General features: G+C 33.9%; 1 protein-coding gene across 1 annotated transcript in view; it reads left to right on the top strand.

The window, feature by feature from the left end:
* LOC124357598 (fasciclin-2-like) overlaps positions 1-26,409 on the top strand; it is a 298,184-nt gene that overhangs the window by 220,370 nt on the left and 51,405 nt on the right. The window contains 1 exon segment of the mRNA XM_046809520.1: positions 24,994-25,156. Within this exon segment, the coding sequence (XP_046665476.1) occupies positions 24,994-25,156 (163 nt within the window).

Below are 26,409 nucleotides of genomic sequence, written 5' to 3'. Positions count from 1 at the left end.
TTCATTCCAAATTTAGGTAAGCATGATTAAATTCCTTATGAGTCTATTGAATTCATAAAAAAGTTGTTTTGGTTTCATGTGAGTCAAAATTAAGGTAGATGTACTAAACGTCAATCTTATCTAATGCAGGAAAAACATGTCATTGAGGGCGGAGGTGAGATTAACTTAATTGTTGATTTTATTACATAGATGCATCATGGAGATAATGTTGTAAAATAGAGCTAGAAGTTTAAGCTATGTGAACTGAAAGCGGGATGTTCGATCATCACCTGTCCACATGTTTCACAAACAGTTTGTGATGGTTTTGGGCTCTAAACCTATGGACTCTCTGCGATAATGTTGGTGTACATGGATACTACATCAGCTACAGTATATTTCTGTAAAAAGTCTAGTAAACGATGTAATGGTTTGTAATGCCTCAGTTTATAAAATGTAAACATGCGTGTCGATGTATAGCCTTAGGAATTACACTTTTTTACACTTTTTGATGGTGTCGGTCCATATGAATTCGATAAGAATGTAACATATCTAAAGCTTTAAAAGTATCGATCGATAGGGCAAAATCATCATGTCAAACAATTAGTTTTTTAACAACTTAAAAATTTGATCCTACTTTTGAAGATCGAGTATTCAGAATATGGTAAACATGCTTTAAATCTGGTTTATACAGCATATAAAATGACAGATGATGATTTTAGGGTTAAAGGAGCTGAATAATATATCATATTAAAATATTGTGAAACATTTTCTACCACACGCTCTGCTGAAGGTTTTCAAAAGAGTTAAAACATTTTTAGCTCCCTCACATAATTTTGCATATTATTTCTAAGCCTCTTTTAGCCTATAAACCTCAAATGAGAAATGAATGACGTGTTTTTCTAAAAGCAATGTTCAGCAAACTTTATTTGGAATAATTACCGTTATTCAAATTGATTTAATTTCTAATAATTTGTCTCACCGTAATTGTTCAAGTTCGCATACGTTCAAGATAATTTACAGACCTCTCATTAGCCAACCGCCTGTAGAGATTTAGAGCCGATTCTGGTAGAATCTTCGTGTCTTCTTTTGTGTGCAGAAAAAAGGTGGCCGTTATTAAATGGCAATAACGCGTTTCCAGACTGCTTTGATACTTTCTACTTACTACTTGAAATCAATTCGGTACTAAAACGTTTTTCATCATCATTTTTAGTAATAACAAATCATTTTTAAACATCAATATTCTATGTTATAGAATATGACTTAAAACCCGAAGTTGTATGTTGTGTGTATAACCACTAGGTCTACACCATACATTATCAGTATTGTAATGAGAAGAGTGGAATTTGTGGTACTGAATATGAAATAACAGTGTTTTCTGGGAAACCGAACCATTTTATTAGTTGACAATAATTGCGATGTTTTAATTAGCTATTTTAGTTAGCTGAAAGAGGTGAAGCGTAGCGATCGATATGCAGAACAAATGTTAATGATTGTCTGAAAAGGCTGTATTTTGTCTAATCTCCAGTAAATTTCTCATAAATCTTTCTTTTGTTAGGAACGTTATTTAGTTCTATTGGACCCGATGGATAATAATCGTTTCCAGCTAACACTTTACTGGTGCCGTGTTGTTGCATATTTACATATTGATGTTATTGGATGATCCTAAGAACAACCCACGATTTTAACCAAATATGATCAAAATGGTAGAAACGTAGTGTGGACGCAGATCATCAACCTACTGTTTTGGGTCTTTTGTGATTCCGGATTTTACCCAAATTTTTCAACTGTTTGGATCAAATCTGTACGATTAATACTGAACACGTTTGGATCTGAGAGGACAAATTCTCAAAGAGAAAACAGTTTTAAACAACACTATTTTGGGACTTTCGTAATGACTTTCCAAAACTTGAAATGCACATTTACGGATTAATCGCAGGTCAAAGAGCGAATTGGATTATAATGATTTTTTATATACTTTTTTTATTGTTTCTTAGAGAAATTTAGTGAAGGTTCCTTATTCAAACCTGACGTAGCGTTTTTAGCTAAAGCCCTATTTTTAATCAAATTCAGACAAAGACAGTCGAAGGATGAAAACGATGAGTTAAGGTACTGACTTGGCTGAATCTTCTTATTAGAAAGACCACATCAAATCATTAATTATTATTATCAATCATTAATTTTCTCCCACTTTATCTTCGCCCAACATTGAAAGATAATGTATGTTTAACCTATAGGACAGATATGGATGTTGAAAATAGTTTTTAACACTGTTGTAGGAGTTTTGTTGATAAAGGTTCTATTTCTTATAAGACAGAGATGCTGGTTCTTCATTTAATTCATTTTCCTATCAGGATTGAACTTTAATTAAAGATAGATAAGCGAATATTCTCATTTGAGTTTATTACCCAACTTTTTGTTTTATATATATTGTTAATTTCATTGGTGTAACATTTCTATGTCTATTAAGAAAAGATCAATATTACTGCTTCGTATTTACTATTCATACGTTGAATTTATGTATAATATTTTACGGAATAAATAAGGCAGTCATGTATTTTATATTTTGTGAGTGTACTGTACCTGAAAATGTTATACAGAACTCACAGAATTATTATAATCGAAGAGTTTTCAGTAAAAATACTTTTTTATACCACAGAATATTAGCCTTCTAGCATACAAGGTCCATGACAAGAAACGTAGTAAAAAGGAAGCTCTGATATACAACAGTAACTCAGTCGAGTTTAATAACAGCTTAATGGGTTGGTTTAAGTCCAGTTACATCACCATTAAGGTTTTTCAACGGCTAAATCTTACAGTTTCCGCAGATGTCTTGTACCTCTTTATCGCTTTAATAATTTGTGTTTTTCTTCTATTAAGATATTTTTGTTTGAAACTACGTGTTCTTGTTAGCTGTTTAATGCTTAGTCAGATATTGTGTTTAATTATCTGTAGTTAATTTGTCTTTATTGAAGGGATGTTTAACTTTCGATGTTGTAACGTCTGAAATTCGTTTCTTAAAGCTCTGTTTGAATCTTTAGAGATAATAAACTTACTCGTGCTTTAAAAATGTAAAGTATTCATTTCGTCATCAAGTAACCCAAGACAGACATTTACTTTTTTTAGTTTGTGTCGGTTATTGTAGAAAATGTTTTCTATAGAAGACTGAATAATAAATTGTAATTAAAAGTAAAAATTGGAATGAACTATCAGTACATTTAGATAAATCCGATTGATTAATAAGTCACAAATAATTTTACCTGACCCTTGCTTGTGATTTCCCCCTCCCCCTCCCACTCGTGTCCTGAAAATTCCATACTGTGACAGTTACGGACACTTAAGTATATTATAACAAGGGTCGCAATTATGTGACTTGAGATATTCTCAAATTCCGTATTGGTCCTAAATGTTTCAAAGTCACAACGTAAAAGCCAGTTATGGCAATTTACTTGACTTTCTCCTTTAATTTAGTATTTTTAATATCTAGAATGCTCGAAGTAAGTGATTAATTATCGCCTTTCAAATATTATCCGACAGGTCCTTCGTCCGCCGTGTGTACTATATAACTCTTGATAAAACTATTCTAGGAATTTGAAACTTGATATATACGTTGACGTTAGCTCAAGGAAGAACTTATAGATGTTGGGTTTTGGGTTCAGAAAGTCAAAGAGCATTCCGTCCCAAGTTCGTGTTATATATCTGATAGCGGGGATACGTTAAATATGCCATATACTCTGAAAAGAATAGTCTTTATATTATACCAATAAAACGTAATATAACATTGGCTATGAATTCCTAAAATTAAATTATGTTGTACAATTTTGAAAGAACAGCATGAAATTTATTTTAGATCAGTTCAATCTTAAGATTTTATTTTATAAAAGCCAAGTAGTAAATCCATGAAGAGAAGAGAGTTTGAGGGAAACAGCTCTGTATGGTACGGCTGACCGATCACACTCGCTACTCCTTTAGTGTGAAAAGGTTGTCAGAAATGTCTCTCTCTCTTCATCTCTACATATTACTTGAAAATGTCTCTTACTTCTGACGTGACATTAGGAAAATTGGTGACTATTTGTTCTTCCCACTGCGACTGTTTATATTTAGCATTGTAATTGAGGTTCTTACTTTTAGTTGTGATCTCTGTTATTAATAGTGGACCTACCACGAAAAAAACCATTCACAAACTGTGTAAATATCACCTGAACATCGTACAGTATTATTAGTCTTATAAAGAATTTATATGGTGTTGCCCCCAATTCACCTAATAGATTATAATAAAAGTAACAACGTATTAATAAATTGAATAATCATAAATTTCAAAACAATTTTCAAACTTTTTCAGTAGGAGATTCTTAAGTGGCGTCTACAGTGAAACGACCTTGACCTCATCCATAAGAACAATGTTAATCTAAAAAAAACTGTTTTCTTTTTTCTAGTAACGTGTATACTTTTTTATTATACAAACGATGTAGTATAGAACATTTTGAGTTTTTTAATACTTAAAAAAATACCAGAAAACCTAAAACAACGTATGGATGGAGATTAATTATATCATTTAAAATGAGACGTCTCCCATATTGTTACCATAAAATATAATCCCAAAAAAGCGTTTGAGGTTTCACTGTTGTTCTTACGGAGCAAAAATCAAAATGGCCGCCAGTGCAGCAGTCTTTTAGCTACGAAACAGTAAGTAATCGAATTTAGAATATTACCTGCAATGTATCTTTAGACAACTAAATAACTATGTAAGCATTGTTACTTATGGAAATGTTTAAATTATTTATTCTATTTACCAAGAAAACTATTTCAAGTGTAAAAAAGGTATAGATTTCCCTATTTCACCAGGTGAGTTTTATTTGCGGAAAATAAGATAATATGTTAATTAACTCATATCAAATGCTAATTGTGGATTTCCGCACAGTGTACAAAATATTTTCCTAATATACAAAAATAGTGTTTGTTAATACCTCATTCTCTTTCATGTATAATTTAACGTGATAATTATCTGGAAGTGCTTGTGTGAAGCTCACAGTTTTTATCTCCAACGGACACATGCATGTATGATACACAGTTATGTGCAGTTCAGTAATATTCATCGACAGTCCCTGCAGCGGTGGTTGGTGCACAGCTATTCATGGTTCCGTTTGATGTTTCACTGTCGTATGAAATTATTGAAATACCTTTTATAAACGTTTATTCTGTTTGATGTATTCCATAACACACAACAGTGATCGTGATAAAACATATTTAAAGTTAACAAAACTTTCAATTCCATTTGGTCGATTCCTATTATTAAATCTGTTCAATGTTAGTAAGATAATAAAAGCGTGAGTAGTTTTATACAAAATGGCATGGGCAAATATTTAATGTGTAGCACTAGCCATACAAAGTTTATTTATTCCTCTCATCTCTTCTACAGAACTTTCTTTCGCCCGACAATAAGATTTAATCCAGCTAATTTAAGAAGAACTGAATAGGAGTCCAGACAGTCATTGTTCTGAGTGTATTTTAAGTATTAAGGGCAAATTACTCGCAGTTGGGTTTTGTAAAAGTTCGATTCATCAGTAATAATGTGGTCGTTGAAGGAGTAGTTATATTAGATTTTGCATAAAACAACCTTTACGATTATTTAAACCCTTATCTTAAAATAACCATAACTATCGTACTCGTTGGGCTGGATTAACGGTTGCCATGTTGGATCAATGTAACCGAATATTCCTGTGAGCAGGCAACTGTTAAGTACATACATTATATTGTAGTAGACTAACATAACTATCGTACTCGTTGGGCTGGATTAATGGTTGCCATGTTGGATCAATGTAACCGAATATTCCTGTGAGCAGGCAACTGTTAAGTACATACATTATATTGTAGTATACTAACATAACTATCGTACTCGTTGGGCTGGATTAATGGTTGCCATGTTGGATCAATGTAACCGAATATTCCTGTGAGCAGGCAACTGTTAAGTACATACATTATATTGTAGTAGACTAACATAACTATCGTACTCGTTGGGCTGGATTAATGGTTACCGTGTTGGTCAGTGTAACCGAATATTCCTGCGATTATGCTGTTTAGTACTTACATTACATTGCAGTAAGCTAAAGATAACTTTAAAACAGGAATTAGATCATTCACTCAAAAGATAGATAATTGGAAGTAGGGATTACTTAATGAGGCCCTACAATGCTTCATGTTTCATCATGCAATCTGGCATTTTAGTTTAATTAGATACTAAAGACCTATTAATTGACAAGTTTCAAAGTCACCACTCTTGTGCGCGAACAAATAAATACAGACATAATATTTTTGAAACACTACAACAGTAGAAAGTAGAAAATGTTGTAACCAGATCAAATAAAAAGTGTAGGAGATACAAATTTTAATTTCTTACTGTACTGAATTAAGGGTTTAGGGGTGATTTTAATGTTCTCTTATTTAATAAAGTGACATTTTTAGTTAAATATTGTGTTTAATAAAATTACATGTTTGAAATAAAATATTACTTTATAAATTAACTTGTTAGAAAAATCCATTAATCTATTATATACATATTTTAAAAATTCATATCCTTATCTGTAAATGTTATTTTTAGATGTTATGTGGGATACTATAATTTCATGTTTCTATTGTAAAATCACTAATTGAAAGTAATATGATAGTTCAAATGAAAGTAATAAAGAAAAATTATAAAGAAATATATGATTAGGTGCTCCGAAAATGACCTTAAATTACTACAACCTCTTGTCAAATAAAAAAAAAATACGGTATATTGAAGATCACTATAATTTTCAAAACAATGTAGCCGATTCTATAATCGATTGCAACTATTTTAAATATACATTGGAGTAAATTAAATTATAACCTTACACTAGAAATTGTATTACTGACTGTAATGAGTTCCACATTGTGCAACAGTTAAATTACTATAAGAGTATAAACCTGGTGGAAATTAATAATTGAATATTTAAATATACAAAGATAATAAATATTTCTTGTAATTACTAACAATTATTAGTTTTCATTCATACTATTTCATAATAACAATATTACTTGCTATGTTTTTTAACATATTACAAAAAAATCTATAAAAGGATGTAATTATTTATGAAGAGATAAGATAGTAATTTTTATTGACATTATTGCAGTATTTTTTTTGAACTAACACATTACTTTCCATTGTTGAGTTTATAACATAAACATGAAATGATAGTATTTCACATTTCCAAAGATCAACCATACCTACTATTATAATTCTAATGTAAAGCAACCATAAAGGTAAGGATCAATAATACAGATTCTACACTATATTACATCATATTAAAACATAATGTTGTCGCTTGATATTTTAACCTTTGTAAATATCAACAATATTGGTTTTAAATTCAATACAAAACGTTTGCTGAAACCGTTAGAAGTGACAAGCAGGTCATCCAACATATACTGGGTACCATAAAAAACGGAATGTATTGACTGTATTGGGAAGTTAAATTACAAACATTATAAGCCCTCTGCTATATGCTGCACGATAATTCTTTTTGGAGCACAATAGACTAAAGCACCACTTTTAACTTACCGATTGTTTTATCTCGTACACTAAATGATTATTGTGTTTGTAATTACAATAATGAGTATAATTCTTCGTGGATAAATGGAAATTAATTTACAACTTGTAATGCGTACCGAGTGATTGGTCTATTATAGAATTGACAAATGGCGAGTGATGGATTGTTCTCTTTGATACACGACATTGCAAAAAGTGGATGAATACATGTTTTATCGCTATTGGAACCATATACAAGAATATTAAGTTGCTTGCTAAAGGCTGGAATACAGATAACACAACCTTTTGATTTTTGTATCTACTTCATTAGTAAAAGAAGCGATAAGGTATGAATAAGCGACTATTAACAAAAGGTGGAGTTTCAGAATTGTGACATTTAAGTTTTTATTTTATTAAGTCACAGGAGTCAAATGAGTTAGTAACAGAATTCACAATAAATATTACTCCGATCCGGATGAAGTTTTAACACGAGAAGTCTGGACAGCTTTTACCCACTCCTTGAGCCATTAGCAGTTTTATACAAGAGGCTGGGAACCACTTCAACGTCTGCCACTAATCTCACAACGCTCAATTATTTCTCTTATCGCATCCACAGAACTGTCTTCAACTGACAATAACTTTTACTACAGCTAAATAAGGAAGTCCAAGCAGGCGTTTTACTGAATGGTTTTTAATCAATGAAAACCGGGCTTAAAAGCAATCGATTCCGAAGTATATCTTGTGTCATCTCATTAGTGTTTGTACAATTGAATGTTCCTTAGATCTAATTTGAATAAATGGATATGCAGTTAGATTTTACGATTCCTAATTTCAACATTTTTGAGGTAAACTGTAAAGGGAGGGAGGTACATCATAAGTACACCACCTCGCTTTACAGCTGATATACACATGTTACAACGTTAACGTGGACATGTTAAGGGTACCATAACATTGTCTGAGGTCACTCTGTGTTTAGTATCGTGTCGTAGTCATTATTATCGACTATCGTGTGTGCCGTTTTGTGATGATAACGGCAGAGGTGACAGTCAGCCCTGCGACTGTGTAGGGTCAGCACATTGGTACGTATAATATACGTTTAACTGTTTAAAATGTATGGAATGCCCGAAAATGGTATTTTAATCTAAATTGTTATGACAAAAATGTTGTTTACCTAGCAGTATTGAAATAACGTATGAATGTCATTCTATCAATATTACTTACAGTAAACGTCCATCACTTGGATAAGATATTATAGAATGCGTGTATTCAATATATATATTCTCCTTCGTGACCCTACTCTTCCCCTACCAATTCATTCTGGAATCCCTTTTGTGGCCAAGTCTGATTCCAGAATTCGGTTTGAATCATGGCGCAGTCATTTCATATTTCCAGGAATATATTGTGATGGACAATCTCTTTTTCACCCATAGCCTTTTCTCATTTTAATTTCTGATCTTTATGTACGTAACTTAGTATAAGAATTGGTAGAACATTCGATACTGTTATAACTTTTAAATTTAACTGCGCGGTATCTTGTGAGCGCCTAATCAAAAACCCCCTTCTTAACCCCAACATACATGTTGTAAGCATATGCGCTTTAGATTTGGTATATTTGGTATTTTTGCTTGAATTTTTGTTTACTATAGCTTTAAACTATAAGTCTAAACGTAGGTATGTTATTCAATTTTGAAATTTCACAAGCTAGCGACGCGGCAGACGTAAACCACCAAAATTAATAGACTTCATGTCCATGCTAAAAAGTAGGATGGAAAGAAACAAATTAAATCCAAATTCGCAGAGATACGTTAGTATTTACTTTCTTTAATACCTTGGATAAATTGTTGGGTATTTGATCTTTGTATTAGTTTGGTTTGAAGTTTAGAAAAACTGGCATTCACCACACACGCACACGCACGCACGCTCGCACGCACACACACACACACACACACACACACACACACACACACACACACACACGCACACTACTTGGCACCTTTGTTTGAAAACTTTGTCGTTCTACTCTGAATCTTGAGTGAAATGGAATTCGCGGAGACAGAGAATAACACGTGCCGAGCCCTCGAAAGTTATTGTATCGCAAACGGAGAGATAACAAAAATAATTCTATCAGATGGCAGTTTATAACTTGAATCGTAATTGAATTTTTAAAGCTGATTTAATTTGTTATAAGAAAATTAAGTCTTTATAGAAATGTATAAAACAACTGTTATAAATGAAGCATAATTAGATTACAAAATATCAATAACTACGTCAGCTGTTAGTGTTGTCAGACATTTTATTTCCAATAATTTAAAATTTGTGCTAATTAAATTTCGATCCGATTTCAAAACATTCCAAGCTGTAAAACTGGCTCAGTCGTTTAGAACACAGTCACAAAACTAAATTGTTATAAAAAGACCACCGATTAGTATTCAGTATTTGTTTACAATATAACGTTATCTGACTTTTAATATAAATGGCCTAGTTAATCTTCGTTAAAGACAAGAAGCTAATCTAAAACATTCTAACGTGTTTTACAAGGAATATTTTAAAAATACAATGCTTCTTAACGACAATACAGTATATTTTTAAAGGGGCCGATTCGTATCTTCAAAATCCATTTAAGCAATTACGCTGAGTAATTTTACAAATTAATGTATTTAGTTCCTGCTTTCTTATTTTTCAGTAAGTTTTTTTTTCTTCTTTTTTTTTAACTCGCGTTTCACTCTGTTATTATGAATGCCGAATACTGCGCGACAGTATTCATAAAGAAGGGCTAGACTTGTGGAGAATTACGTACTTTTAAATGTCATAACATTGACTACTCAAGAACGAAATAACATACCTTTCCAACTCAAACCTTAATTTCATTTATTGTTTGTATCTTACATTGAATTGGCTTGTTTAATAATAAAATTGCTAAGATAAACTTAAATTTTAAAAATGATTGTGACCTGATATTACGCGTTGTAATTTTACGTTATGGAAATAAAATAGGTTAAAATTTAATTTGTTCTGAAGACTATTTCAAAATTAGAAGCCTTGAATGGTAGATGGAATTTAATTTGTACCAAATATATCCTCATAAGTAATGAAAAGGCTTTGTGTCTGTACCCAGAATCAAAGGAAGCTTAAAGACAAAATGTCGACTTGAAATACAGCAGACAGAGACGTCTTTGGTATCATTATACTCCGCTTTTATCAGCTGCTTCATCTGAATATTATCAGAGTATTCAGTTCGTACATTTACGTTGTTTAACGTTACATTGGTCTTAGCTCTTTTTCAATAATTAAAAGTTTAATAGGCATTGTTTATAAAACTCGATTTTAATGTATTTTACCACTGCCATGTCCTTCAAATACCAGTTTAAAACATTTTTGTAGTTGTGTAAATTTTGATAATATAAAATATATATAATTTATAATCTCAAGGAAGATGAAAGGGTTAGCATGACGTAGGAAGATTAAATTTAAGCTTAAGGAGAGTTCATAGTATTTTACAGTTAAATGTCTTAATCGGAACTGATTAGTGAAAACATAGTTTTACATATAGTATTCGTTATGGATTTCGAATGTCGCATTTTTAAGTCAAGGCTTACAATACATTTTAACAAATTATTGTTTTCTCAGAAATAATTTAAACGTTTCAAAGAGTTGACGACGCCGTCACTCGTTTAAAATAGAAGTCAACAACAAAACCGTAATTTCACAATACAATTCAATCTTATTCTTCAACTGCTTCTTGACAGTTTTTAACTTTGTTGTTTAAACAAGAGTAACAAGTTCTGAACTAATAAAAACCCCGCCTGTGTTTTTTAATATTATGGCATATTTAGTATAATTTTAAATCACAAAGTACCATTGGCGTCGTAGCCTTACGGAATATTATAAAAACAATAGTAGCTCTTAACAATACATAAAATAAACAAAAATAGAGTAAAAGTTATATTAATTTCACAATATGCACTCAACTAATGATCAGATCTGTGTGAGTAACAACAATGTGTTGGCGAGATACTCCAGCTCCAGTTTGTTTTTGATGTTTGCTGTCGAGTAAACATTTGTATTGTACGGTGTTGCAGAGAACTTTGGTTTAAAACAAAGCGAAGTTACACAGCTTGTTTTTGGTGCCGATTTAATATTAAATAACCAAACATTTTCATACTCTACGGAGCCACATGACGTTCTATACTAATACATGAAGCTACGAGAAGGTACTTGAATGAGGTATTCACCAAAGGTTATCAGCAGCACGGTATATATGATACATAAATAGTTATGTGTGGTACCTCACTGGATACTGCCACTGCAGTTTTTATAGTTATTGGTGTTTACCCTCCAACTCCATATTATGTTTTAGTGGGTTGTTAACCAGCCTACAACAGACTGAAATAACTCCAAAGCTCACAATCGCTGTGCTAATCTTAGCGTCAACTACAACAATTCCTCAGCAACTTGGCGTTGTATTTATGTAATGAAACTATGTGTCACTCAAAACCTGGAATTCAATAATCCTCATGGTCGTGTTTTTGGTCCAGGCTGTCCAAATGTTTTTGTCCCATATTTATTTATGCCTGTAAAAAATCAAGAGTTGAAAATAATAAAATTTTGAATTGTCTTCAAATTTAAAACTTTCTACCGATCCCTTAAAACCCACCTATACCAGAAACTGCAAAGTCACTGATTGTAAAGCCAGTTTTTAAGCCATACATATAATTTTAAACTTTAGCCCATATTGTTTCAAATTACTTTTTGGAAAAGCCCGTTACATTTTTGCGTGTATTTATTTGAATCCAAAAATGTTACTTTCACAAATACAAATATTAATCACTGCACTCAGTTTCTAATGTGGACTTGAATGTTGGATTTCTATCCGAGTGATCAAAGCATTTTCACCGGAGAAATCGGGATCGCTTTTATCCACTCCATAAACCATTAGCGTATACAAGTGACTGCGGGCCAAATCTAAGTGACACCCACTAATCCCTCCTTAATCATTATTTATCTTATCGCGCTTAGTCTCCAGTTAGTGTTAAGTGTTCACTTAATACAATATAGAATTAGTTTAGCTTAAGTTGACTTAGCCAAAGTGCACGAAGCCAAGGTATCTCGTAATAAACGATTCGGAATTTCAAGAGGTAAAACAACACTCCATAATGCGTAGAAGTCCTATCTTAAGTGAAATTTATTTATTTTGTTGATCATATAATTTTTCAATAAATATTTTGCATTTTTCGAAGCTTAACCAATTAATCGAAACTATATGTGTGTGGTTATCATAACACTTTCAAACGACTGTTTACATCAATCGGTTTCCGGTTATTCATCAATGACATTCTCATAACAATGATGAATAAGTAATACAAAAAGAACCCGATACTCAAGCTACATCTTATATATCTTCATTTTAATTGGTTATCGACAATAAACAATGCTTCTTTTTGGTTTTACACCTGACGATTGATGTTTGAATACATTTTTATATTTGTTACATTTTGGATCGTAAAATTTGTTTCCCTTCCTAACTATACTTAAGAGTGTGCGGGAAATGTTATAGCTTAACGATGCTTCATTGCAGTTTGACACGTGCTGTTTTAGGGGTTATTATAAACACAACACGGTTTAAAGCACAATGATGTATCTACACGGTTTAAATCCTTCCAGTTTTATTATGTGTATTTATAAACCCATCTATTTAAACTGAGACATTTGTTTTATGTACGGTTATATTTTATTGTTTTCAATTAAGCGTATATGTTACATACATCAGCTAAATATTTCTTAAGAAAATTAATTCCAGAAAGGTTTTAAAATCGACTCGTCGGATCTGGTTTCTTGGCAAGAATACTGCGCCATAAAATACGCCATAAACCTCCTTGGTGTTCAGTTGGTACGACTGTTGCTTCACAGTCAGTTAACTCCGCTACGCGCCTTGTCGACGACATATAATATTATGGCAAAATGAACAGCCAACTTTTAAAGTTCAGTAATGGCTTACTTATTAAATAGTTTATATGTTTATTCAAGCGATATATGACGAAAAATAATTTGAATTCAGATTTGTCTTGTGTCTCTTTATACAGTTTTACTATTTATATTCCATGATTACTGAATTTCTTGTGATGTGGTACTATCTTAATATATAAATGTTATGTCAACTCATTCTAAAAAGAACTGTAAGTGAATCGCTGTAAAAATAACACAATTGTAATTCAATCACGATTGTCTGTGTTGTGATAAAACTGTAAACGGGCTCAAAGTGATGTAAACAAATACAAACCTGAATAAGTTAATATAAACTGAGTAAGCAAGCGGAAATTTTACAAAACTGAGTTTTAAAAGAGTTGTGAATCAATAAAGTGAAATAGCCTAACTAAACATTGCTTGTTTAAAACGCCATTATTCGGTATTATTGAAGAAACTTCTTGTTAGAAACGCGAAATCAACTTTTACTAAAAGGTCAGATATTGTACAGTTCAAGTGACCGGAGAACGGCGGCGTACGATCCGGAGAACTGCAGTATTGCCACATCGCTGCTTTGTTAATCTGAGCATTCTGTGGTGACAATATTTATGTTGGTTTGTATAAATTGACAGAGCAGAGAGAACTCTCTGAATGAAGCCTATCACTCTCGTAATTTGTCTGTTTCGTTAGCATGTATTTATAACGCAGTTTTGTTACAGTTGTACAAAATTGCCCATGTATAATAATTATAGACTTAATGTTTATTCATTTTGAGATTGCGTCCGTAAAGGTTCGCATTGGCAAGTGCTCATGTTGACAAGGTTGGTTAATTTATTTAAGTTCGTGTTAACAATATAACGCGTTATTCAAATTAATTTAAATGAAGCATTTCCACAAACTTTATTTTTTATCTTGTAAATATATAACAACTTTATAGTATTGAATCACATTTACGGACAGGAGTTCACCCATCTGTATTTTTTATATCAATGTAATGTAATGTTTTCAGATATCCTGTCAGAGTATCAAAGCGATTAAACAACCTCCAATATTATTGGGTACAACGTTTATTGATAGTCTTTATGTTGTGATATAAAAGGATTTTTTGCTCAAGAATTCCCTTTGATATTCTGCTATGAAACAAATCGATGGATAATGGAAGCTTGTTTGTGAATACAGGAATTTTACCTTTATTACAGGATAGGTCAATATCAGGTTGTTTCATACATAGGTACTTAAATATCATTATTATGATATCGATTTCTTAGCTCATATTGTTTGCTTACTTTTTATAATTTACTTTGAATATTTTCATCCCTTTCAGTTCAGTTCTTTATATTAACTACCAGGCATTAAATGAGCTTTTTATTTTTGAATTTATGTTAATGTTTGAATAAGTTAAAAAGTTAATTAAAAAAATGAACACTATTCCAAACTGAATTAATTCATTTAAATGTTTTGTAACATTTATCAAAAATGGTCGATATGTAGATTTAAGTTCGATTTATATAGTAATTTAATATTAATAATAGTATATTAAAGACGGCAGATATGAATTAAACATAACTTTTTATATGTTAAGTGTAAAATTTCTGCAGCAGCTTATATAAAGCCTTTCTGTGCAAGCCGTGAAGGCTGAAGTAACATCATTGCTACTCCGACAATAGGAATTGGCAACCCCCCATTGTTGTATCCGTCATTGAGTGACGACTGTACATAACTGTGGGTAGATGGTAGATATATTGTGATGTCGAAAGAGTACAATCAGCTACTTGTAACACGCAATTTTGACCATGGTACTACACATTGACACTCTGCCATTGTTGTATCCGTCATTGAGTGACGACTGTACATAACTGTGGGTAGATGGTAGATATATTGTGATGTCGAAAGAGTACAATCAGCTACTTGTAACACGCAATTTTGACCATGGTACTACACATTGACACTCTGCCATTGTTGTATCCGTCATTGAGTGACGACTGTACATAACTGTGGGTAGATGGTAGATATATTGTGATGTCGAAAGAGTACAATCAGCTACTTGTAACACGCAATTTTGACCATGGTACTACACATTGACACTCTGCCATTGTTGTATCCGTCATTGAGTGACGACTGTACATAACTGTGGGTAGATGGTAGATATATTGTGATGTCGAAAGAGTACAAATCAGCTACTTGTAACACGCAATTTTAACTATGATATTGTACGTTGTACTTAAATATTACAGAACTTACCTAGCAAGTTAAATATTCATACGTTCTTACAAAAACATTCAATCATATTTCTGTATGAAAACTCACGTTCTATTTCGTTTGAATCATACTAGAACATTGTAAGTGTTTTAACGTTTTCATAATGATAAGGGTAGTAAAATGTTAAGAAATAAAGTGTTTATAGTCTGATACGAGAGTAGTACATTCATTCCACCTCAACCTGATTTACGTGTAAATGTAAACAACACTCACATAATAATTTATATACCCTACGCCGAGATTCATCCGGTTTCCAAAACGTCTGAAACACTGAAATATTTTGTTTATGAATAAACGTTCATAAATGAAATTTTATGGCCGTGTTCATTCATTTCTGCTGCAACTTTGCGTTAGTCCTGTTCCTCATAGCAAATCATTCTACCTAAACTGACCAAAATGTACGTAACCAAATTAAGAACGCAACCCTGGAGTTTCATTTATCAACGTTAATTCATGAACAAAGTATTTAAATGATTCCAGTCTTTTTGAACATCGGATATATGACCAAGAAACAATAACTTACTACGTATGAATTGGAAAACTAGATAAGAGACGCTATGATATTCTCTCTGTTAGCATTCAACAATACGTAAAATTATAACCTATGTATTTACGCTATATTTAGAAGGAATATACGTTACATCGCTCGATATTAGCGGTCCCGACGATAAGTAAATTAGGCGGTATCCGGGTACACGGGCTGACATCTCATTACCGTTTAATAAAGCGCTTGTGGCGGCCAAATATGCAATAAAGGCAGTTTGGCAGCAACAAGGCTTGTATTAGACGGTGCGGCTGGGAAGCTGAACACTATCCGATAATTGAACTGCTCCACATAATGCGCTCCTCCGATAACTTGAGATTAGGGAACATGTACGACTAGGTCACTCCGTCTAGAGTTGTGCTTCACTGGTCCGTCTTCTCCTCTCAGATGTGTGGTCTGTTAGAGTGAATACTACCCGATAACTGATCTGCTCCACATAATGTGCTCCTCCGATAACTTGAGATTAGAGAACATGTACGACTAGGTCACTCCGTCTGGAGTTGTGCTTCACTGGTCCGTCTTCTCCTCTCAGATGTGTGGTCTGTTAGAGCTGAACACTACCCGATAACTGTACTGCTCCACATAATGTGCTCCTCCGATAACTTGAGATTAGGGAACATGTACGACTAGGTCACTCCGTCTGGAGTTGTGTTTCATGGTCCGTCTTCTCCTCTCATATATATGATTTATTAGAGCTAAACACTACCCGATAACTGAACTTTTCCACATAATGCGCTTCTCCGATAACTTCAGATTAGGGAACATGTACGACTAGGTCACTCCGTCTGGAGTTGTGCTTCACTGGTCCGTCTTCTCCTCTCAGTTGTGTGGTCTGTTAGAGCTGAACACTACCCGATAACTGTACTGCTCCACATAATGTGCTCCTCCGATAACTTGAGATTAGGGAACATGTACGACTAGGTCACTCCGTCTGGAGTTGTGTTTCATGGTCCGTCTTCTCCTCTCATATATATGATTTATTAGAGCTAAACACTACCCGATAACTGAACTTTTCCACATAATGCGCTTCTCCGATAACTTCAGATTAGGGAACATGTACGACTAGGTCACTCCGTCTGGAGTTGTGCTTCACTGGTCCGCCTTCTCCTCTCAGATGTGTGGTCTGTTAGAGCAGAACACTACCCGATAACTGAACTGCTCCACATAATGTGCTCCTCCGATAACTTGGGATTAGGGAACATGTACGACTAGGTCACTCCGTCTGGAGTTGTGCTTCACTGGTCCGTCTTCTCCTCTCAGATGTGTGGTCTGTTAGAGCTGAACACTACCCGATAACTGAACTGCTCCACATAATGTGCTCCTCCGATAACTTGGGATTAGGGAACATGTACGACTAGGTCACTCCGTCTGGAGTTGTGCTTCACTGGTCCGTCTTCTCCTCTCAGATGTGTGGTCTGTTAGAGCTGAACACTACCCGATAACTGTACTGCTCCACATAATGTGCTCCTCCGATAACTTGAGATTAGGGAACATGTACGACTAGGTCACTCCGTCTGGAGTTGTGTTTCATGGTCCGTCTTCTCCTCTCATATATATGATTTATTAGAGCTAAACACTACCCGATAACTGAACTTTTCCACATAATGCGCTTCTCCGATAACTTCAGATTAGGGAACATGTACGACTAGGTCACTCCGTCTGGAGTTGTGCTTCACTGGTCCGCCTTCTCCTCTCAGATGTGTGGTCTGTTAGAGCAGAACACTACCCGATAACTGAACTGCTCCACATAATGTGCTCCTCCGATAACTTGGGATTAGGGAACATGTACGACTAGGTCACTCCGTCTGGAGTTGTGCTTCACTGGTCCGTCTTCTCCTCTCAGATGTGTGGTCTGTTAGAGCTGAACACTACCCGATAACTGAACTGCTCCACATAATGTGCTCCTCCGATAACTTGGGATTAGGGAACATGTACGACTAGGTCACTCCGTCTGGAGTTGTGCTTCACTGGTCCGTCTTCTCCTCTCAGATGTGTGGTCTGTTAGAGCTGAACACTACCCGATAACTGTACTGCTCCACATAATGTGCTCCTCCGATAACTTGAGATTAGGGAACATGTACGACTAGGTCACTCCGTCTGGAGTTGTGCTTCACTGGTCCGTCTTCTCCTCTCAGATGTGTGGTCTGTTAGAGCTGAACTCTACCCGATAACTGAACTGCTCCACATAATGTGCTCCTCCGATAACTTGGGATTAGGGAACATGTACGACTAGTCACTCCGTCTGGAGTTGTGCTTCACTGGTCCGTCTTCTCCTCTCAGATGTGTGGTCTGTTAGAGCTAAACACTACCCGATAACTGTACTGCTCCACATAATGTGCTCCTCCGATAACTTGAGATTAGGGAACATGTACGACTAGGTCACTCCGTCTGGAGTTGTGCTTCACTGGTCCGTCTTCTCCTCTCAGATGTGTGGTCTGTTAGAGCTGAACTCTACCCGATAACTGAACTGCTCCACATAATGTGCTCCTCCGATAACTTGGGATTAGGGAACATGTACGACTAGGTCACTCCGTCTGGAGTTGTGCTTCACTGGTCCGTCTTCTCCTCTCAGATGTGTGGTCTGTTAGAGCTGAACACTACCCGATAACTGTACTGCTCCACATAATGTGCTCCTCCGATAACTTGAGATTAGGGAACATGTACGACTAGGTCACTCCGTCTGGAGTTGTGCTTCACTGGTCCGTCTTCTCCTCTCAGATGTGTGGTCTGTTAGAGCTGAACACTACCCGATAACTGAACTGCTCCACATAATGTGCTCCTCCGATAACTTGGGATTAGGGAACATGTACGACTAGGTCACTCCGTCTGGAGTTGTGTTTCATGGTCCGTCTTCTCCTCTCATATATATGATTTATTAGAGCTAAACACTACCCGATAACTGAACTTTTCCACATAATGCGCTCCTCCGATAACTTCAGATTAGGGAACATGTACGACTAGGTCACTCCGTCTGGAGTTGTGCTTCATTGGTCCGTCTTCTCCTCTCAGATATATGGTCTATTAGAGCTAAACACTACCCGATAATTTAACTGTTAATCATATTATATCATCATATCACAACTGATCATCGCACCCTCTAAATATAGTTCATTGGGCTTTGATTATCTCTATAGGTGTACTGCTACAACCTGATCTTAATATCAACAGATCGTCACACTCTCTAAATACATGTCATTGGAATCTGATTCTCTTTATATACTCCGTTTAAATTTAAATATAAGCCATCACACTTGAGCTCCCTCCTTATGGAGACTCTGTGGTCTACTCCTCATCCCTTATCATCAACCCCTTCTATTCAATGTACTATGTAGGTAGTGGTATAGTCCCGATAATAGTATCATATGATCGTTGCCCCGTCCAAGCGGCATTTCTTTCTGCGCGATTTAATAATTCAAAGATACACTTTGCCTAACTAATTAAATAGAAAATGGATATGTATGAAGGAAATTATTGATCTCGCCTCTATGAATTAGTTTTTCAAAATACATTCTAAGGCTTTGAAAGATAAGTAAGTATCAAGTATCAGAATAACTTGAAGCACAACTATTTAAGAACAAACTTGTTTAATTGATATCTAATAAAACCTAGATATATATGTTAGGGACAGATAAATGTATAACATTTATATCGAAATTTAATCTTATGAGGATCTGCCAGCGCACTTTTAACATTGGCTCTTTGAGTATCGCGTCTCAAGAGAGGAAAGAGAGTCTGATATGGATTTGGAAAGGGGAAAGGTTAGTACCGTGTTGCCAAGTAGATAATCTACAGTGATAAACAAATAAATAAATGTATGATTTAATTAATATTTTAATCGAAACGTACAATCCTGTAAAATAAATAAAAATACTATTGTTTGAGTTAAATTTAACCAAGGAAAACTAATTTTGATTGAACAGCTTTTTAAATTTTGTTTTTAATTTAGGTCATGTTCTTTAACACGTTTTTTCTTAAGCATAAATCTCCGCAGTCAAGTAAGCTTTACGGCACACGTAAATAACCGTTTAGGCCAATGTATGACGTCAGATGACGCAACAACATGACTGTTTGCTACGGCTGCAACAGTCCCCTATGTCCTGTATAGCTTTGTAGATCACCGTTCACTTAACATAATTCAGCGTGAGTGGCAAAAAATACAGACATCCTTGAAGTTGAATTTCATTTAATAGTTTGCAATAAGTTGTGTTCCAATTTCTTTAAATTCTAAATTGAAACTAAATTGTTTTCCAATTATGAGATGTAATGGATGTTTAATTATTTTATATAATGACACTCTTAATTAAGTTTTACAAAGATTAAGGGAAGCAACGGTAGTAAAGGAACAGTTAATCAATGCTTTAAGCAAAGGCATTAACGAAGAAGTCTGAGATTATCTCTTCAGCAGAATTGTTAAACTCTTTAGGGTTTCATTTCGAGTCTCCGTAGCCTAATTATTTAACATTTATTCGTTCATCGGCAGGTTTTAAAAAATGTATGAATTTTTAATCTAGATATTCGTATTGAACAGGTACTAAAAACAGGAAATTTTTTATTATACTAAAATTTATTTTTGAAATCTTATGGTACAAATTTTAAATTTTTAGAAGTATTAATAATTATGTGAAAGAACTCGTCAAACCCCCAATCACGTCTAGAGCAAAGGCCGACAACAGTTAAAAGGCGACGTTCAATAACCTCTCCGGCCCGCTCCGCTTGCCGATATTTCATATCAAACTCGAGATCGTGTGAGTACTCTCGTATTCTCGAGATCCTAATTTTACGTTCAATCGAGTGTGCTCTATGTTTTCGTATTGCCGCGTTCCTGTATTGCGCTTTTGTGCGTTGCCTGTTCAGGTTGTCAGAGGAAATTGAACTTCCTTCTCTATATAAGCGACAATTACTTTCACTTGACGGCGTACAATACGTGTATAATGTATAACATTGTATAATGCATTTTTACTGGTAATGTAAAAGTACCGTATGTTCCTTACAAGTACCTTATATATTTATATAATATTAATAAGATGTTCACAAAACTGTAACAAAAATCATAAAAATTACACCTACACAAAATGTAAATAAAACTGTCACTTTGTTTTAAAAGTTTACATTCAATTATTACACAGGCTTATAAAAAAATAGTTTTCGTCAATAACAGCAATTCGAGATGTTACTATAATAAGACATTAACAAACCTTTAAGAACATACCAATATAAAACATGTTAATGTATTCCTAAAATAGTAATCGTAAATAATATGTGTGTAAAGTTAAAAGGTTGAAATAAAATACTTGATACAAGCCATTTTGACAAGTCAGATAATGTGGCATTTAGTTAATACACAGTGCAGCTCACCTCTCTGGGTACGTTCTTAAAATATACTGCTTAATTTTAAATATGTAAACAATTCACATTTACTGATTTTTTTAAAGAAGAAAACTAAAATCAATACTACTATTCTATACGAAAAGTGTTCCACAGCCAAAAACATCGTAAAGTACAATTTTTTTTATCGGGTTTGTTTCAAAATCAACGGTAATAATAAACTGTGGTTATCTCTTTTTATATGAATTATGTTACTGATTAGTTTTGAACGCCACATGAAAGCGACATCATTGTTGATTATAATTGTTACAGCAGTTCATATTGAATTAATTATGCGAACAGCAGTTCGTTTGCTTGCTTGCATTCGGTTAGATTTTGCTGAAGTAAGAGCAAATATAGGAAAACTTATTAAAAATTTACTTGTTTTTCTCTTAAAAGTCCAAACCACTTTATAACTTTATCATGTATTTCGCAATGTTTGGGTTTTGGTGGATAGTTCCTATTGAATTGTGATGAACCAGACACTTGCCTTGAAACATAAAGGTCGTTGGCAGAGTGCAATCATCCCCCCCTCTTTCCTGTCTTGTCATATTGCCTTCCCCTCCGCTGATGCACCCTTTCATTCTCTCCTCAATTTTCTTATTTGTATTCCCTGTCTTCAGTGCTCTTGACATTCAGTGCATGTGCTCTTGCGGCCCTAACGTAGGAATCGCATTCAAATACATCGCTCAATACACAACCGCCCCTCTACATCATCGCATACACGAATTTTCAACGTGTCGGAAACGTATTTGCTCAATAGAGTTATTTGCGATGTAATGTTATTTGAGGTGGTAGATGATATTCAAGGCTATTCTGAAAAGGCAATAAAATGTATTAGGGTACGAACGCTGCAATTTGTTGTAAGACAAATTTCATTAGGAATTAATTCAAAATATATATCTGTAATACACATTTCAGTTTTGCGCATATTTTATTAAGTGTTTTATAGGGAAAATATGTTTTTAGTGTTCAACTGGTTATAAAATAATAAATCCTAAATTCATAACTGGAGTTTTCAGTTATTTGTGTGCATCGCTGTGTAGAAATCAATTAATTTGTAGGTCTCTGGTTGGTCGGTTGATTGGTTTGATTGAGTTTTAATTACTTTCCCTCGGTATTGATGAAGCGCCATGTACACACTACTCATGTTGATCACAATCTAACTTGCTTCAGACGTGTTTCAATACACTTGCTGAGTTGAGCACTCGGTACTTCGCGAAGGGGTTTCAGTAGTTTCCTGCGCCACCAGTACCAGAAAACTGGTGTTTCATATGTTCAGGTTTTAATTTAGCTAATTAGTTGTCATTTTTTGTATTAGCTGATTATATTTTGGGACATGATATACCAACAACATATTTAAAACAAGATCTAGTCCTGTCCACTTGTCTTATGTAAAGCTTACACTATAGCGAATCGCACTTCGAGCGCCTGCTGGGCTGTAATGCAACCCACAATAGTGAAACTTTACCTGATCCGAACCATAAATTATTGTGTATTAGAAAAATAATGTCGGTCTTTTTGCCAAAGACTACTTTATTTTGTTTTGTTTCTTAAATATTATGTAAGTAATTATAGATGTTATAAAATAAGTACGGAAACTGTATTGTGAACTATATTGTGTTGTATATTAGATCCAAGTTGTTATATTTGTTAAAAGCAAAAGTTTTATATCAATTTCTAAAATTTAAAATAATTAATTACATATATGTGCGTTCTGAACACTTTGTGCGGCCCATTCAGTGTTTGGTATAGTATCACCAAACATTACTATTATAACCTTCGCCAGTGAGTTTATTATATATATATATATATATATATATAAGTGTTAGGTACAATTTTTCGTTTGCGTCATTTCATACATTACATGTATTACGTACAAGTAAAATGCAGTACAATAATTATCCGATGAAAGTATTGAAACAACAAAACTATTAACAACAAAAAGCACACATTAAAATTAATTAGTAATAAGCACAGATTGTAATCTCCAGAATCGCAGTAGTTACATGATGCAAGCCCACGCTATTAAATGAATCATAATTCCACACAAATGTTCTCCCCGAATGCTGATCAGAGGCAAAGAGCAGATTTATACTAATTGTACTTGAAATATGTAATGTGTAAACCATATGCGTTGAATTGTTATATAACCATGTGTTATTTTGGATAATGTTCAAATACATAAAAACACAAAAAAGAAGAGAAAAGGTGTTGGTTCTGAATTTTAGCGATTATTTACTCTGTATATTTTGTGTAAAAAACAACTTTACAAATCGTCCGCATACTAAATGCAGCTTAATTTTGTAACATTTTATTAATTTCTAAGAACTTTTTTTAAGGCACTCCGAGATTCAAAGTTTGTAGGAGCTCCTCGAAAAAATTTAATACAACTTTAATTTGTTATACTGGTCAATAACAACATTACGTACATGTTAACAGGAACGTAACTCACACATACCACTGACGATTAAGTTTAATAATAATAAGTAACATTTTTACGATTAATGGAAAATAATCGCAACGTTCCTCAAACTGTTCACCTCCATTAATAAACTTTGAATAGTGTTGCAGAAACGAATAGTTTACATGGAGTGATCTATTATTGATTAAATCAGGAATTGCGGCTCAAGAGCCAGGTAGTCATCTCGCACGCATCCACTCTTACACTCACGAGCGCAGAGGATTAGGAGTTGGGGCCAGCCTGGCACCTGCCGTTTTCAGTCCCATCAGTGTCACTGACCGGGTTATTCAGTTACATCTTACACTCAGACTAAGCAATACTCTGAGACAATAAGTTGGCATTTTGGTTTCTGCTCACTTATAGCGTATTCTACGTTAGAACGCAGGCTTGCTGGTTTAGACTTGATTTTGTTGCGAACACAATTACATGCAAAGAGAAGATTAGCACAGACCAAATAAATTTATTTCGCAAGTCTATGCGAGGCGGGCATGTGCTTATACGACTTGGTATAAAATATGGTCATATGTAGAGTTTTAAAATGGAGGTATGAGCGAACCATAGATTTTTAATTTAATACGCTGTTCTTATCGCGATACTTTGTTGTTTTCAATAGTTGTTGTATTGGTAAAAATCTGTGATACGTGCTTTACAAATAGTGGTATGTTGTTATTGCTTAGTCATCAGAGTTATCTTTGTGGAATTCACCGTCGAACGGACATGTTTTCAGTTAGATTAGATTAGATTGTTAATAAACAGTCTCAATCAGTCACTGAGAATACTATTGTTCACGGATATTGCATATTAAGTGTTTTGTGGCATATTGTTGGCAGTGACACTGCTGTGAACTCCATGTTGGTGACGAGTTGTTGCATGTTGCAGGTTGCACGTGTGTAGAGCTGGAGATCATGCCGTACAGTGCGGTTCAGGCGAAACCCATCGGCAAGAAGGTGCTGCTCACTTGCCGAGCCCAGGACAACAAAGGCCTCTTCAGCAACCAGCAGTGGCTGGACCCCCAGAACCGTACAATCAGAAACGACAACGAGTAAGTCTCATCTACAGGCTTAGTAGATTTAGCTGTTGACGATAGTCTCTTATGATCATTGTAATGATATGACACGTCAGTCATTAAGTGTGGAGACCACGTCAAGACTGCAGTTGGAGACAGTGAAATATCATTATCATGCATCATCGATCTAGTATTTGAATGTCAGATTTTTTTAATACATTTGCTTATTAGAGGTTAAAGGAAACAGGATCAGTTACACTACGTTTCGAGATATTTAATCTAATCTGTTCTTCAGGTAAACAACTACTCTAATACATAATTAAAATCTAGGGTAAAACAAACAAATCATACCAGAGCGTTGTGACAAGCATAAGAAAGGAATCACCACTACCATACGGTGTGTCAACTTCACTAACTCTAAAAAATCACTTCATAAAAACAAAACAGAGCACTGATAATTAAAACTGAACTACAGAATACAGGTCACAATAATCCATACCTCCCTTGATTTCTTTTTGTATCACTGAACGCAATTGTCCAGAAAAATCCTTCACAATACGTAATCAAAAACAAACTTCAAACAAAGAAGTAGAGGTTATATAAATGTAAAAAAGAGTCATTTATTTGGCCCTAATTTTGTCTCAAATAAATAAATATTTTTTAAATCATCATTTAAATATAGAATATTTTTTTATTGGAGTAACGTGTGTACTTAGAATTGTAGTCTACTAGACTGCATGAAACATTAACATTCCACTAAACTGATTTGTATGTAAATAAAGACACAGTTTTGTGCTCATTGAATACTAAATTGTCTTACTAAAATAGGGTTAGCAAAAACTCTTCACCATAAAAAGTAAAGAAAATTCCAACTTCAAACACTTTGGTTCTTGTTGATTTGAAAATAGTAAACGTTTACATGTTTAGCTATATAAATTTGGATAGAATGTTCTACTAAATTATAAAATCTACTGTTTATATCTCTAATTTTATCTACTTAATTATTTTCAAAACTTAAGCATTGTTTTTTGTAAGATAGCAAAATATTTCAATAATAATTCTTTATTCAAAATTACATTAGTGGTTTAGTTATGTTTTTCCAATAGAAAGTTGCCTTGTCAAAATGAAAGGAGTAAATTCACTTATTCATGTTTCTCTCGAAGCGGGTGGGCTGTTGGGGCAATTTTGAGTTTTTACCACTTTATACTGTTGCGGTGTATATTTACAAATTCGTTCAAATTAAACATATACAGTACGATATAATTATCATTAATGATCTATTCATAATT

The sequence above is a fragment of the Homalodisca vitripennis genome, chromosome 3 (genome assembly GCF_021130785.1).
Source record: "Homalodisca vitripennis isolate AUS2020 chromosome 3, UT_GWSS_2.1, whole genome shotgun sequence".
NCBI classification, from domain to species: Eukaryota; Metazoa; Arthropoda; class Insecta; order Hemiptera; family Cicadellidae; genus Homalodisca; species Homalodisca vitripennis.
This window is presented reverse-complemented; position numbering and strand designations above follow the sequence as displayed.